The sequence below is a fragment of the Stegostoma tigrinum genome, chromosome 3, assembly GCF_030684315.1.
Source record: "Stegostoma tigrinum isolate sSteTig4 chromosome 3, sSteTig4.hap1, whole genome shotgun sequence".
NCBI classification, from domain to species: Eukaryota; Metazoa; Chordata; class Chondrichthyes; order Orectolobiformes; family Stegostomatidae; genus Stegostoma; species Stegostoma tigrinum.
Genome location: NC_081356.1, coordinates 691,981 through 708,421, shown reverse-complemented (window position 1 = coordinate 708,421; position 16,441 = coordinate 691,981). Strand labels below are relative to the sequence as shown.

The 16,441-nt window shown below is 41.5% G+C and overlaps 1 protein-coding gene across 1 annotated transcript in view; it reads left to right on the top strand.

Moving 5' to 3' along the window:
- LOC125450680 (A disintegrin and metalloproteinase with thrombospondin motifs 19-like) overlaps positions 1-16,441 on the top strand; it is a 456,336-nt gene that overhangs the window by 319,838 nt on the left and 120,057 nt on the right. Inside the window, exon 17 of the mRNA XM_048526734.2 lies at positions 60-217. Within this exon, the coding sequence (XP_048382691.2) occupies positions 60-217 (158 nt within the window). The remainder of the gene's footprint in view (positions 1-59; positions 218-16,441) is intronic.

The window sequence follows — 16,441 nt, the reverse complement described above, 5'->3', positions numbered from 1 at the left end:
TAGTTCTTCTTCTATTTTTCTCACTGAATATTTATCCTTTAAAATGTTAATACTTGCAGCTCTCCGAGATGCCAGCAAACATTCCATTAATAGTGACTGGAAGATTGAACATCCAGGAGCATTTAACATTGCTGGAACGACAGTCCACTATGTAAGAAGAGGATTCTGGGAAAAGATTTCTGCTAAAGGTCCAACCACATCTCCTCTACATTTACTGGTATGGCCTCAGAATATTTTATCATTTTCTGTTTCATTGATTGTCTTAATCAAATATCAGAAAGGAATTGATCTCTTTCTTGAAAATAATAAAAATTAGGAACTGATCTTATTGAAACATTAATATTGTAATTGGGTGTATTGGGTGACGTCATAAGGACTAATTGAAAAGTCTGGATTCTCACTGCAGAGGTGAGAAATGGAAATTAGTGTCGATACCACCCATGGGAGAAACAGAAATGAGACCCAGGATTAAAGGGTCCACTACTCAATTTCTATGCAAGTGATTTTGGAAGCCAATAGTCACAAGGGTGGGACAACTCAAGTGCAGGTCTGATTTCAACTCACTACATTCACCTTAACTGTAGCTTATTTCACACAGCTGTGACTGGACAGTGTCTAATTACAAAAATCTTAATTTACACAATGTGGCAGGAAAGCCAGTGACCCGTACCTAAGGTATGACAACAATTTTCAGACATAGAGCTGGTGATGATACTAAAGGCTGTGAGGGAGAGAAAAGAGAGTAGTAGAAGGAGGTCTTTACTCAGAGTAAGCAGGCATGGATGGCCAATGAGGGAGAGTGTGGCAGTGCACCATATGAGAGCTCAGAGTGAAGTGGATACCCAGTGGTTGGTGACCCAGAGTGAAGTGCACGGCCAGCGGTCAGCAGGCTAGGGGAGACTGGACCAGGGTGACTGGCAGTTGGCTGACTGGTGCCCAATGTGGTCAGCCTGTCACAGATGGCGGTCAGTAGTTTGCAAGCCCGATTAAGGTCAGCTCAGTGCGGTGGAAAGCCCCTAGTATGGTGTGACTGCAGGCTATGGAAGGAAGCGATCTCAACAGCCTGTTCCAGACATTTTGGGGTGAATTAAAATGCTCCTTAGAACTGCTGATCCTGTGGTTTTAGGAATCCATTGTGATCTACTCACTGCCTTGAATGATGGACTATCCAGTCAGGTGTGTAAGTAAGTGCCCACAAAGATATTTATTAATCTTTCTACAGTCCACAAGAAGATCTCAAGGGAATTGTTTAGAAAATATTAAGAATATTTCTCCTAGTTCATAACTGATGCCAGTCCCTCAGAGTTCTGATGTTTGCTGCCTATCAAACTGTTCCAAGGAAGGTTGAAGGGATTCTCATCTTTCTGACGTTATTTTTCAATTGCAGCAGTTAAGCTTATGTCATACAGAATACTCATCCAAATGGGCACCTAAATGTCTTAGAATGCCTAGGCGTGTTACACAAGCACTCTTTGATATATTTAAGTACAAAATCCCTTTTTAAGATTGATGGATAGTTAAAACAAAAAATAGTTGAAACCTATCAACTATTGCTTCAGTGTCACAGGAAGCACAATCAGCTCTATGTGTCTCCAGGTCTCTGCACATCAGGAACTGTAATCTGTATTAGACATTTGGTGATGAGTGAGCCTGTGCTCAGGATTTGAACATTAGATTACCAAGATACCTGATGCATTACAAGCTGTCCTCTGTTGATGCATGTTAAGGACTCACACATCACTGATAGGGAAATGATGAAGGTCAGAATGCCAGCTCCAATTCCTACAGCTGCAACATGCTATCTTCTCTCAGTCCTGTATCTGCTGTAGTTAGATTGCAAGGTTCTTGCTCAAGCTTTGTACTTGCCAGGTGTGTCGCTGCTATTTTGTGAGTTTTTACTCCTGCTGCCATGAGAAGGATGATGGCTGTTCACCATTCCACTGTTGGAGTCCTTGTAATTGCTGCTACTTTTGAAGGGACTGCAGCCCGCAATTGCCAGCTGTGTGAATAACTTATTTTCCCCCTTTCTTGGGAAAGAGCTTGGTAAAGCCAGTTGGAGTTAAGATGATGTACTTCGCAAAAGAAGACAAGTATCACGTTCACCCCTCTGTGGTAATATAATACCTGAGCCAAATGATTTCACAATATTCCAGTGTACTGCTGCTGATTTATCAATCATCTTGGCTCACTAATGCAACATGGGAAGGCTAGAACTATCTCGAGTGATGGTGAATCTTCTAAATCAGCTCTGAAATAATCCTGTGCATCAATGCCTTAATGGGCACAGTATTCATAGTCGGGTGAGTGCAGCAAAGCATATCTGTACCTGTTTTGGCAAATTATCATGTTTTAACTCTTAAATTCAAAAAGAACGTCAGTGCATACTGTGAAATCCCAAATACCTTAGCCATGTGGGTTTCAGTGAGCGAACCTGTCCCAACAAGGAGAAGATGTGCGCTGTATCTCAGAAATAATACTACAGGTGGATTTGTCAGGAGTTTACTGAAGCATATGCTTTGATGCATGTTGATCAACATACTGAAAAAAACAAGATTATTTCAAACATAGAGCATGCAAGGATGCAATTCAGACCCTTATCCCATTCCAACCGTTTCAAAGAGTAGGCCTTTTTCCATGATTTTGCAAAATCTTCGTCTTCGGCGATTTATTCAATTCCATTTTAAAATTTATCATTGAATCTAATTCTGTCATCTTTTCAGGTTTAGTTTTACATTGTCTGTAAATTTTAATGTCCAAGTTCAGGGAATTGACCCATATCAAAATGATCATTGCTTCCAGTGTCCAGGGGGCAATATTGTATATTTTGGTCCAGTTTGGAAAGCATTCACCACAACCCTATTATCAAAATAAATACTGATACTGTTAGTTGAATGCTGCATGAAAGCTGTTCCTAAGATGCTGGATTATGAAAATGTCATGTACCGAAAAGAACAAGCCAACAATGTATAATGTGAATTAAAATTACAATGTATTCTGCTAAATATGAATTTGGACAAAAGATGTGGAGCCTTTCCCTGGGGTGTTCAATGTGTTGGTACAGCCTACATAACAGTGAGTTGTATGAGAGTCTGTGGAGAGACTGACTTAATGTCTCAAATATCACTACTTGCTCTGTGTTTTCCTTTGTCTTCACAATCAGAATCTTTACAAGGCTGCAGTTAGTACACTGCGAACATGAACAGATTTTATTGGAAATAAAATTCATTCATCGGATTGAATTGCCCAAGTCATTTTATCATTTTCAAAATACAATTACATCTTTAATTCATTTGAAACCAAGTTATCCAACAAAAAGATGAAATAAATTAAAGCTGACAACAAAAATGTTTATAACTTTGATTTTGCAAATGGCAAGAACCCAACTGGAGCAGGCACAGGACAGTTGTGAGGAGGTGCTTAGTTACCCTGTGTTGCTGTTACAGCTAACGATTGGTTTAGCAGCTTTGGAGGAGGCCCCTTAAATTCCGACACAGGTAGTAAAAGGGATAATTCATAATTTAAATGATGACCAAAGTGTTTACATTATTAAAATATAAAAGCTGTAAAATGTGGCTTTGCAGTACTATTTGAGCTGCCTTGATCGAAGCTGGAGACTTCATGCCATGTAAGTGTACTTCTACACAAACTGGCACAGGCCCTTGTGTAAGTGTACCTTGTGTGTGCCAAAGATATCTAAGCTGGTCAAATCCTGATGTCCATCAGCTGTTCTGTATCATTTGACACACATACGCTGAACTTGAGCAATACTGGGCCACTGAACACACATTCTTGTCGCTTAACAAAGAGCATTTACTCAGCAGCAAAAGGAAACCCTCTCTGCCAAACCAGCTTTATTTAAAGACATAGTCATCAACTGGAAGCAATTTAGATTAATATCAGCAATTGCAAAGTTCCTAGAAGCACTATGGAGTTTCTTTCGAGGTGTTCTGCTATGTCATTGAATTAGAGAGTGAGTGCTGCTGTGTTGTCACAGGGAAGAAGGATTTGTGACTTATCCTGACACAGGTTGTAGCAGGTGTAGGGGCTGCACTGGCAGTAGCCCAGGTCTGCAATATACCAGATTTCGGAGCAGAGTTTGCAACATGGACAGCATGGGGAGGATGAAGAGGAAGAGGACCTCCTTGAAATCAGCTGCTCACCAGATTGCTAGACTGCTGTGAAAAGCTGTCCCTCTGAGAACTGTGCTGCACAATCGCCATGGTAAAAACTTGAGCCTCCTTGATACCAAGCTTGGATCATTGGGTGGCTTCCAGTTATGCTGCAATGGAAGTGGAGATGATGGCCACTTGCTGCATCCACTAGGATTGGCATGGAGTTAACTACCACAGCTAAGATGGAAAGTACAGGCTCCAGGCTCTGTGTGATGCCTTCAATAATATTGGAGCTGGAGTTCTGCATGCTACTTGATCAATAGAAAACTGTAGAGCAAGCCAACCAGGGCAAGTAGTATCTGGTTGTGCATCAGCACCAGCGTTCCCCTCAATGCTATCCTTGAAGTCTTCATCTAAGTCCCCTTTAGTGATATTACTGTGCAACATTGCAAGTGACAAGTCCACATACTCATATGCAGGTGAACTGGGGTACAAAGTGTCCTGTCCTCCAAATAATTCAGACCTTTTGCACCCATAGTTTCTGATGCTGTCTATAACCACTAAGGTATGAGCATTACCAACACCCAAACTGATATCTCACAATGTCAGATCAAGTCACAGGGTCCTCTCTATCAGTGCTATACTGGTATATTTTTCTTTCTGTGTGTTCTCTGGCAGGGGTCTTAGAACAGCAATCAGAAAGGGGAAAGTTGGTGTGAAGGGAGGTGCCTGGAAGTAAAGCGTGTGTTATATGTGTAATTAGCAGCTTGCCTTTTGTGTCATGTAGTTGGATGCAGTCCAGTCAGGTGTTGAAATTGAGTGTAGTGCAGGAATACATAATTACCAAATCTCTTAGCAACACCAGATGCCATGGACTCGGCGCAGGCTTGGAGGGCCGAAGGGCCTGTTCCTGTGCTGTAATTTTCTTTGGTCTTTGTTCTTTGTTCCTCACTTGACTGCATCATTCAGAAAACCATTTCCTCTTTCAAGCTGGAAAATTCAGGCATCTTAGTCTCCACCAGTTCTATTCTGTTTCGAGGGTTAAATGCCACCTTGTGCTGTAAGTCGGAGGGAAGCATATCATGTTTGTTGTGGTGTACATTGTTTTGGTGATTTAGCTACAATATTTGAGTAGCTAGAGGCGAAGCAACAGGAGGTGAATGTGATGCTGGGATTTTTGGACGGATCCTGAGGCTGAGGTGGAATATCTAGAAGTTGAGATTCAGATTTGCTAATCGATGAGCAGTGGTGGTACTGCAGTGGACGGAGATGCAATTTGAAGGTACCTTCACTGACCTTGACCACTCACATGAGGTAATTTAACTTCTTATGAAACTGCTGTGAGGTCATACTCTTATTTAATGTCAAAGTCAGGAACTTTCTGTAATATGGAAAGTATGGCAACCAGCTCTCCTTTATAGCTATCCCTAATCCTAAAGTTGGTTTAAATGATCATCAAAGTATGAAACTAATACACACACACAACACTCTTCCAACAACACAGTCTGTTCTCTAATCTGGCCATGGCAATCAATCATGGTCAAAAGGACAATCCAATTCCACCCTTTTCTAATTGTCAGAACAAATACTCTAGTTGCTGAAAATCTGAAATAGGAACAAAAAGTACTTGAAATATTCAACAAATCTTGCAGATTTTGTAGGTGGAGAAACAACTGGCATTGTAGCTTGATGACCTTTCATGAGAAGTCATCAATTTTATACACATTCCTAAGTTGAAAATTACCTCCTACATGCGTAGCTTAAATGAACAGAAGTATTGAAAAAGCTGATGCAATTCCACTTGAACAAATAGCCATATTGTCACAAATGTTTAGGAGGAAGAAATGTTTCAAACAGTTAACTGTCTCAATAGGTTCAAGATGTGGACAATCACTTTTGGAAAGTTGACTTCTTATTAATTTTGAGACTATTATATCACAAAATGACAAGCCTTGCTATTTATAAGACGCCAACATTTCTGTATGTTGTTTTGGTTTGTAATTTCAGACACAAGTTCTGAATATTCTCTTGTAAATGAAGGAATGATAATTAAATAATTACAGTACTGATGGATAGATATACTTTTATTTCCTTTATTCTTGGCCACTCATGCATAGAATAATTTCCACAAACATTTGACTTTGCAACTAATTTAGGTATTTCCAAATGGCATTCAATGACAGACAAAGAGAAAAAAAAACATTTTTTTGGCCCACTCAATTAGTTGCCAGTGTTAGATACATTGATAAGAATGTAACACTAATATTGGCCATTAGTTAAAAATACAGTGCTTATGAAGTAGTTTATTATTCTGTTGCCCAAAAGCTGATTGGAAAGTGATTAGGAATACCACAGCTGTGGCTTCTGTAGCATGAAATGTAACGTAACAACCACATAGAAGGCACTTCCTCAAAGGCATCATTGTGCAAAGAATTTTTAAGTGTGTGTCTATGTGTGTGTGTGTGTGTGTGTGTTTGTGTGTGTGTGTGTGTGTGTGTAACTCATTTTAATTTGCAACTCATTAAATTTTAAAATAACCAGCAGCAAAGCTTTAGCTTAAACAAAATAATGCTTATTTTTTGCAAAACACTGCTGAAAGTTTGCTTGAGTAAGTAAATACAAAGGATAAAATGGAAATATAGACAATATAGGAGCAGGAGTAGGCTATTCAATATGAACATGACTGATCGTCCAACTTAATCCCCTGTTGCCACTTTCTCCCCATAGCCTTTGATCTCATTGCATCCTAAGAACGAAACCTGACTCCTTCTTGAAAATATTCAATGTTTTGACCTCAACCACTTTCAGTGGTAGAGAAAGGCTAGCCACTCTCTGGGTAATGACATTTCTCTTCATGTCAAGATAAGACAAGTAAACACAGATGAGGATAAAAGATATCCTAAAGATGGGGTTCAATTTTATTGCAGACCCATACAGAACCTTACAGTTGGTGTTGCATGTCTAGAGTAAAGGGTTGATGTTGTGTTCAGCAGCTGTGATGCCTTCAATAGCTGAATTGCCAGAGTTTGTCTTTATTGATGGACTCAGTAAACACAGTGTGCCTGAAGGAATGAGTGAAGGTCCAGCAGTTGAGAACTACCTGGATTCCATTTCAGTGAACATGGTGGCAGAGAAAAAAACACAGCCGTCTCATGCTGCACACATTGAGTTCACTTGGGAATGGTACCTGGAACTCTCATCACAGGTTCTCCTGTGTTCCCTGTTCAAAATGTTTATGCCCAGCTAGACTTACCTCTATATGATTCAAAACTCAATATGACTGCTAAGACAAACTCTCATGCTCCCATGTTAGCTTTTAATAATCTAACCATCCAGTTGAATGGCCACTGTGTTTACAAGTTTGGTACAACAAGAGAAGTATTCCAAAGAGGGTATCCTGAATGTGGTTCTGATTATCTCTTGTGGAAAAGCTCATTGAATTACAAATGTCAAGTGATCCTTCTTGAGATATTGTAAAACCAGATCTTTCTCTTTTTGGTTTTTTGATCATTGCCTGAAATAGGTGAAGGATTATTTGACAATCAAGGGTTATGGAAAGAAATGCTGCACATTTTAAAAGAAGTTACAGAAACTCTTTGTAAGCTGTGTTTACTCTGCTGCTTTGTTGAAGCAGTGGAGGTGGTTGTTTGTGCTTGGATTGACACCACAGAATGAGATTTGGCCAGCAATAGATTGTTGATTGGTTTGTGCAGTTGTGAGCAGTTGTAGATGTCAGGCACCAACTGCCTGAAAACAACTATTTAATTGGAATAAATAATCGGTAGTTTTGTAAGGAGTTCAGAGTTCTGCTGAGCAGTAGGATAGGTTGATAGTTCATAGATTCTAACCATTGGTAAACGACTACTTATTTGCATTAAATTGCAAACTTTTTTAGGTGAAACACCCTGATCCATGTTTTTGGGTCCATGAGAAAGGTAAATTGGGGAATTTTGTGTACTTTGTTAAAATTGTTAGCTTTAATGAGAACTCCAAGAATAGTGGTGCTTGATTTCCATTACACAACCACAGTGAGGGCATGTCAATAAGCACACTCTGTTTCAAATAGCAATTAAATCCACAGGATAAATTGGCTGGTTTTGCCGATCATGTTCAAAAGCTTCTGCATGTCAATGTTTAAAAAGAGATTTTAATTTGCTGCCAAATCTATCATAAGTGTTCATGATACTGTGTATGTAATTGGTTCAGTGTATGTAATTGGACAGTTAAAGTTGTAGAAGAATACTTTATCCTGAACTTTTTTTTCAGTAATGTGATTAGATTAGAATCCCTACAGTGTGGAAACAGGCCCTTTGGCCTAACGAGTCCACACCGCCCCTTGGAGCATCCCACCCAGACCCATCCCCCTATAACCAACACACCCCTGAACACTACGAGCAATTTAGCATGGCCGATCCACCTAACCTGCACATCTTTGGACTGTGGGAGGAAACTGGAGCACCCGGAGGAAACCCACTCAGACACGGGGAGAATGTGCAAACTCTGCACAGACAGTTACCTGAGGCGGGAATTGAACCCGGGTCCCTGGCGCTGTGAGGCTGCAGTGCTAACCACTGAGTCACCGTGCTGACCCATGTGATAATGTATTGAATGCCACAATTAATCTGTCTAATGCAACACTGTTGTTTTGTCACTTACATAGCTCTTGGTCCAATACACTGATGAAATTGGAGGATTGCTCTTTTGCTGATAGTGTACTGACCCACTCCAGTACGCTGCAAGGTAGCTTTGTTTCTGAGGATAGTCCCTAACATTTAACCTTCAAGACCATTGCATAAATAATATCAACTCAAAGTTGAAGAATTTCCAGCAAAGTTCTATGATTTTGAAAAATTCATCAAGAAATATGGGCTTTGCTGGCTAGGCTCAGTAATAATAAACTTCCATCCTGAACTGCTGCAGTCCACAGGATGCAGGGATACCCACAAAGCTGGTAGACAGTGAGATCCAGAATTATTTTTTAAAACTTTGTAAATATTAAGGCAATGTGCCTGATTAGATTACAGGCTTTTGGTGTATTTATGTCAAGATCTCTTTTCATTTCTAAGCTTGGAGTACATCCAGTAATATGCTGTCCATATTAAGGTGTAGCCTGTGTGATAGGAAAGATCAGATTGGCTCCCAACTCCTATTAAAAATTTGATATTTGACAAAAAGACACTGATGTGAGTGATGATTCCTTCAGGAAACAGCTTGTTATAGCTATCACACAACACCGTGACACCCAGTGCGAAGCGCTGAGAATTTATTTTAAATTTAGAACCTTCTCATTAATATCTTCTGGCTATAAGTAGTCAATTGTGTGTGAATTCAGCCTTACATCAGAACTGCAAACCAGAAGAGCCCATTTCTCACTTATCTTAAAATGGCCATCTTTTCATCAAATGCCAGGAATGAAATTCTGAATTTCCACAAAACTGTGGCAACTTAATTATAGTCATGTGCGAAATGTTTGTAGTGTTAGCCAAATTGTGGGAAACATTTTGTCTTGAACAATTTTGCATTATAAGATGCTGAGCGATTAGTCGTAATTCTTCCATAAAGGGAAGCTGACAGCATAATCTCACAGTAAGGGGTCTGTTTAAGGTGGAGATGAGGAGGAATTTTTTTCTCTCAGAAAGTAGTGCATCTGTGAAATTCTTTACCACAGAAGGGTTTTCAGGCTGAGTTACTAAGTATATACAAGACGAAGATAGATAAATCTTCAATCAGTAAAAGGAAGTCAGGGTTATGGGTAAAAGACAGAAAAGTGGAGTTTGCGATTATCAGATCAGCCACGACCTCATTGAATGATAGACCAGAATTAATGGACCAAATATCCTATTTTTGTTCGAATAAGTTATGGTCTTAAGGGTGCCCAGTATCCTGTGCCTTTTACTTACCATAGATTTCTCAAAACCTAGATTGCTGTTTGGCTAGCAAAATAGAAAAGAGCTGAAGTAGATTTATGATTCAAATCATATTAATTATGTTTCTTACAAATTACACAGATTCAAAGTTTAAAACTGTGATTTGGAAGTGGTTCTAACTGGTTTTGTGCTTAATAAAACAACAACTGGCTCATTTACCAGATGGACAGCGTGTAACAATTTAAGAACACAGAATTTTATTCTCTAAATATTACAAATATTGATACAGGATCATTTACAGCAATGGAGTACATTGTGAATAGTGAAGGACTAGTCCTAGAAAGTGCTTGAAATCTAGCTAAATGTTGAATGAAGTTTTCCAGCCTGGCTAGATGTTTGCACATTCATCGTATGAGGATGGGAAATCTAGTTAATTTCTTAGTATGTTATTTCTTCTACCTTGCAAGCCACTGGGAATGACAGGAGAAATAGTGAACTTCATAGATGTAACCTCACAATAAGCTTTTGATTTCAGAACAGTGACTCACTGGGCAGGAACACAAGTAATTGATTCAATAGTGTTATAGTTCTGTCTGTGATTTTTATTTTTATTTAATTGTCACATGTATTTTACAGTAAAAATATAATGAAATGCAGTGAAAAGCTTTCATTTGTCACCACGGGCCAGCACCGTTTTTTGGATAATTGAAGAATATGGGGAAAAAATATAACCTGGAGAGAGCTAATCAACTCTGAGCCAGCTCATCACCATCAATGACACCTGCACTACCATCCATCTGCAGCTACTTTACCGTCATTTACACTGGACCCAACTAACAGCAAAGTTGGCGATCCTCAAACACCATCTTTGCCACTGGTCCGATACTCCTTCGCCACCACCTGTACCAGACCTATCAACATCAGAGTCACTGATCCTCAGTGCCGATGTAGCAGCCATCAATTCCAGGTCCTGAGTTTGCCCCAGAAAAGCGGTCCTCCGTGCTGCACCGTTGAGGTCTGTGCCCTGGGCCCAGCTCGAGACAAGCCAATCTGCATTCACATCGAATATAATTCTATGCTGGGAACAGACGCTCACTAAATTATCTCCAGACTATCTCAGTAGATGACAGCTGGCCTGGGAATTAAGATCGAGCCAAAATTGGCTACAATTAGTCACAGGCAAGATAATCCAACAATTACTTATGAGACTATCCATTCAGTAAAAGATTGATGTAAGAATCAAAATGACTGAACATCGAAATATGAAAAAATTGAATTAACATATGAAGCAAGAAGTGTCACAAGCTGTGAAGAAATTACTTGGAGACAGTAAGGACTGCAGACACTGGAAGCTAGAGACAAGCGATGTGCAGCTGGAAAAACACAGCCAATCAGATAGCATCTGAGGAGCAGGAAAGTTTATGTTTCAGGCCGGAGCCCTTCATCACAACTGGGCTGTTTTGGCCTACAACATTGACTCTCCTGCTCCTTGGATGCTGTCTAATCAGCTGCTTTTCCAGCTCCACATTTACTGGCCCACAAGGAAGTGAACTGGGTGAGATTGGCATATTGCTGAAACTTTGGGAGCAGGGTGATTTATATTAATAGTGTCGTCCCTGCATACTGTTAGGGAGGTGTAAATAAATTAAGTTCAATAATGACTGCCTGCTTTGTAACAAGTTGTAATTGTAAAATATGATACATGAGGAAGATGGCAACCAGGATAGGTTGGATTACACCCCAGGCTGAAGAATTGGACTAGAAGTAACAAATTTGACATTTCTTTTAAAAAATGGTGTCTGCTTCTCATTGTTTTCACATATGCCATCCAACTTTTCTGTGTGGGCTCCTGTGTAATTTCAGTTTCTTATTCAAGTACATGACTCAAGCCATCATCCTGACATACCTCCTTATTGGATTAAAAACATCCACAATCTTCTGGCATTCACAATTCATATTTAAAATCATACTGTAATATGTTTTGCAAACAAATTTTACAAATCATTACTTTCCATAATCAATGGATGAATAAATTCCATAAATTGCAAATGTCAAGTAACTTCAGTGTAATGCAACGCCATGTGTCATCTGCCGTTTGTTCAGTGTTTCACTCTCTTTCTTACAATACATTTACTTTCAGGGGCAGCATTTAGTGCGTGTGCTTTTGGTTTTGAACATAATTACTGCACAACATCTACACATCACTTTGGTAGCTGCCTCTCACACCATGATTTGCTTGTGGTCTCAGGTTTTTTCATCATCACATTCTCATCATCCACTCACCATTACTCTGGAACCAATGTATTTCCCTTGGTGTGGAAAGATGCCTGGTTGCTATCAACATCCTGCTGACTTGAGCGTCTGGATCACTGGTACCTACATCTGGTTCATCATCTGCTTTGTCTCTGTCACCATGACAGTTTGACATATGAAGATTATCTGTCACATTGTGTTATTTCTGGCAACAGCACAGTTATACTTCTGCAATCGATCTTTTCATTAAGAACTGTCAACGTGACATTAGTCGCCTCAATTTCACTGCCACTCTCAACAAATCCAACTTCTCTCTGTGATCTGACTGCACTCCATGCACTTAGGTCTAACCCTGACTTTGTCATTAAGCCTGCAATAAGGGTGGTGCTGTTGTTGTCTGGTGTACTGACCTTGACCTTGCAGAGGCTGAGCGCCAGCTCTCAGATACCTCCTCCTACCCTCCCCTAGATCATGACCCCACCATGGCACATCAGGCCATTGTATCCACTATGGTTATGGATCTCATTCCATTCGGTGATCTCCCCCACTCCACTTCCAAGCTAATAGTCCCCCAACCCCGCACCGCTTGCTTCTGCCTCCTGCCAAAAATCCACAAACAGGACTGTCCAGGTAGACCCATTGTTTCAGCCTACTCCTGCTCCACAGAACTCATCTCTTCCTACACTGTCTCAGCCTTCTCCCTGCTGGTTCAATCCCGACCCACATACATCCACGATTCATCTGATGCCTTACACTGGTTTCAAAGCTTCCAGTTTACTGGCTCCAGCCACCTCCTCTTTACCATGGAAGTGCAATCCCTTTACACCAGGAGGGTCTTAGGGCTCTCTGCTTCTTCCTGGAGCAAAGACCTGAACCATCTCCAACCATCACCCACCTCCTCCGCTTGTCTGAGCTTGTCCTCACCCTCAACAACTTCTCTTTCAACTCTTCTCATTTTCTTCAGGTAAGAGGGGTTGCCATGGGTACCCGGATGGGCTCTAGTTATGTCTGTCTCTCCATAGGGCACGTGGAACATTCCTTGTTCCAGTCCTATTCCAGTCCCCACCCACAACTCTTTCGCTGATACGTCGATGATATCACCGGTGCTGCTTCCCTCTCTCATCAAGAATTGGAAAACTTCATCAAATTCGCCTCCAATTTCTACCCTGCCCTCACTTTCACCTGGTCTATCTCTGACTCCTTCCTTCGCTTCTTCGACATTTCTGTTTCCATTTCTGGGGATAGACTGGTCACTAATATCCATTACAAATCCACCAACTCCCACAGCTACCTGGACTATACATCCTCACACCCCACGTCTTGTAAAGACACCATCCCATTCTTTCAGTTCCCCCGTCACCGTTGCATTTGTTCAGCTGAGGCCAACTTCGACAAGAGAGCCTCCAACATGTCCACCTTCTTCCTCAACCGAGGAGTCCCCAGCTCCGTTGTCGACAGGGCCTTCAATTGGGTCCGACCCATCTCCTGCACTTCTGCCCTCACCCCTTCTCTTCCCTCCCGCAACAGCGATAGGGTTCCCCTTATCTTTACCTACCATCCCACCAGCATCCACATCCAGAAGTTTGTCAGACGCCATTTCCACCACCTCCTGCAAGATGCCACCACCAGACACCTATTCCCCTCCCCTCCCCTCCCTTGTCCGCCTTCCACAGGGACCATTTCCTCTGGGACACGCTGGCCCATACTTCCTTCACCCCCAACACCTCCCCACAGCCGTACGGCACCTTCCCCTGTAACCGGCGAAGGTGTAACACCTGTCCATTTACCTCCTCCCTCCCCAGTATCCAAGGGCCCAAACATACCTTCCAGGAGAAGCAAGACTTCACCTGCACTTCCAAGAATCTAGCCTACTGCATTTGCTGCTCACAATGTGGTCTCCTCTACACAGGGGAAACGAAGTACAGACTTGGCGATCGCTTCACAGAACATCTATGTTCTGCTCGCAAAAAAGGCCCTGAACTACCTGATGCCCGCCACTTCAATGCACCACCCTGCTCCCTGGCCAACATCTCTGTCTCCAGCTTGCTACAGTGTTCCAGTGAAGCCCCACGCAAGCTAGAGGAACAACACCTCACTTCCCACTTGGGGACCCTGCAGCCCTCCGGACTCAATATTGAGTTCAATAAATTTAGGGCCTAAACTCCCCCATGTCCCAGGCCTCCACCCCACACACCAGACCTTGTTACCACACAGTCTGCCATGACACACCCCCTGCTTTAAATCACTAACAATCCCCATTAACAACTATTCACCTTCCCAGCATGATGGTTAGCAACTCCTATGTCTGTCCAACTGTCTTTCTCGCTCTTTGGGCTCTGTCTTATCATTTACTCCCTACCCCACCCACCTCCCTTTTTTCTGCATATAAACTGACTTTTTCCAGCCACCATCAGTTCTGAGGAAGGGTTACCGGACCTGAAACATTAACTCTGTTTTCTCCTCCACAGATGCTGCCAGACCTGCTGAGCTTTTCCAGCAACTTTGTTTTTGTTGCAGTTACGCTGTTTACTTCTTGGCAATGACAGTATATGGTTTGAGGTAAAATGGTGCATCTAATTTGCTCAGACTCTCCTGTCTCAGCAGTTATTTATAATGGAGCATTACATCAGACTTTAGCCCTTCTTCTCAGCGTTACGATTTTGAATTTCCTGATCAACACTCATGTCTGTCATCTCTGACAATTTCTTGTATATTTTGCATCCGTATAATAATTCAGCAGGGCTGTCTTCCATTGTAGTGTGCGAACCTCCTCTATACATGGCCACATGTGATAACATCTTGTAATTTTTGGTGTCAGCCTGAGAAATCTTCATTGATTCCTTGAATAGCTGGTATTGTTGTTTCACTTTCCTATTTGCTTGTAACTACTTAAGGATTTCTCAGTGATGAATGCCTGTGACTCGCATTTGATTGAAACAGGTGTAGAATATTAATTAGGGCTCAATATCTGAATAGCAAATTACCGATCGACTCTGCCTTACAAATAATTTAATCAGTGTAAATACCATTTTATCCACCTAGCAGCATTATTACCAGGTACGCATAATATTAATTATTGTCAACTTTCACTAACATGAACTGAAGGAAGTGGGTGTATGAGGACAACTGCCATGGACTTCTGTGATCCTGCAGTTATCAGTGTGTTGCATACTGCTTCTGGCATATTCAATGCCTTCTCAAGTTGATATCCAGGACATGTTTTGATAAAGTGTTCCACAGATTTTTCTGTCTCTGGCCACTGTACTTTCCTTTGTAAAATTTACTTCATACCAACCCTTCCCAAGTCACAGCAATCAACGAGCATCAGTAACCTTGGCTGAAGTTTTTGTGATATATTAGAAAAGTCATCAACTGAGGCCACATGGATTGATTTAAAGAATGTAAGAGATGTCACACACTAAGACAGTACTATAGATCACTAAACAATTGGAAGGAGGTAGAGGAGCAATTGTGGAAGTGAATCTCTGGAAAATGCTAAAACAACAGGGAAATAATCAAAGGACATTTTAATCATCCCAATGTTAATGAGGATATTTTAGTATAAAAGGAATGGAGGGAACACAATTCTGCCAGTGAATTCAGGAGAACATTTTTGGCTTGTACACGGTATGAGTTTGTCTACAACAACTAGGTTTATCTTTACACCAATGCTTCTATTATCTGCTGTATTATAAGAATCTGGGAGTGGAAAACATGGTATTGAATAATTCAACAGACATGTATTTCAGCTAATTATTCTAGACAAACACATCGTTCATCAGGCACAAAGAAATTAGGGTTAACATTATGTTGAGATAATAAAATGTGAGGCTGGATGAACACAGCAGGCCAAGCAGCATCTCAGGAGCACAAAAGCTGACGTTTCGGGCCTAGACCCTTCATCAGAGAGGGGGATGGGGGGAGGGAACTGGAATAAATAGGGAGAGAGGGGGAGGCGGACCGAAGATGGAGAGTAAAGAAGATAGGTGGAGAAGGTGTGGGTGGGGAGGTAGGGAGGGGATAGGTCAGTCCAGGGAAGACGGACAGGTCAAGGAGGTGGGATGAGGTTAGTAGGTAGCTGGGGGTGCGGCTTGGGGTGGGAGGAAGGGATGGGTGAGAGGAAGAACCGGTTAGGGAGGCAGAGACAGGTTGGACTGGTTTTGGGATGCAGTGGGTGGGGGGGAAGAGCTGGGCTGGTTGTGTGGTGCA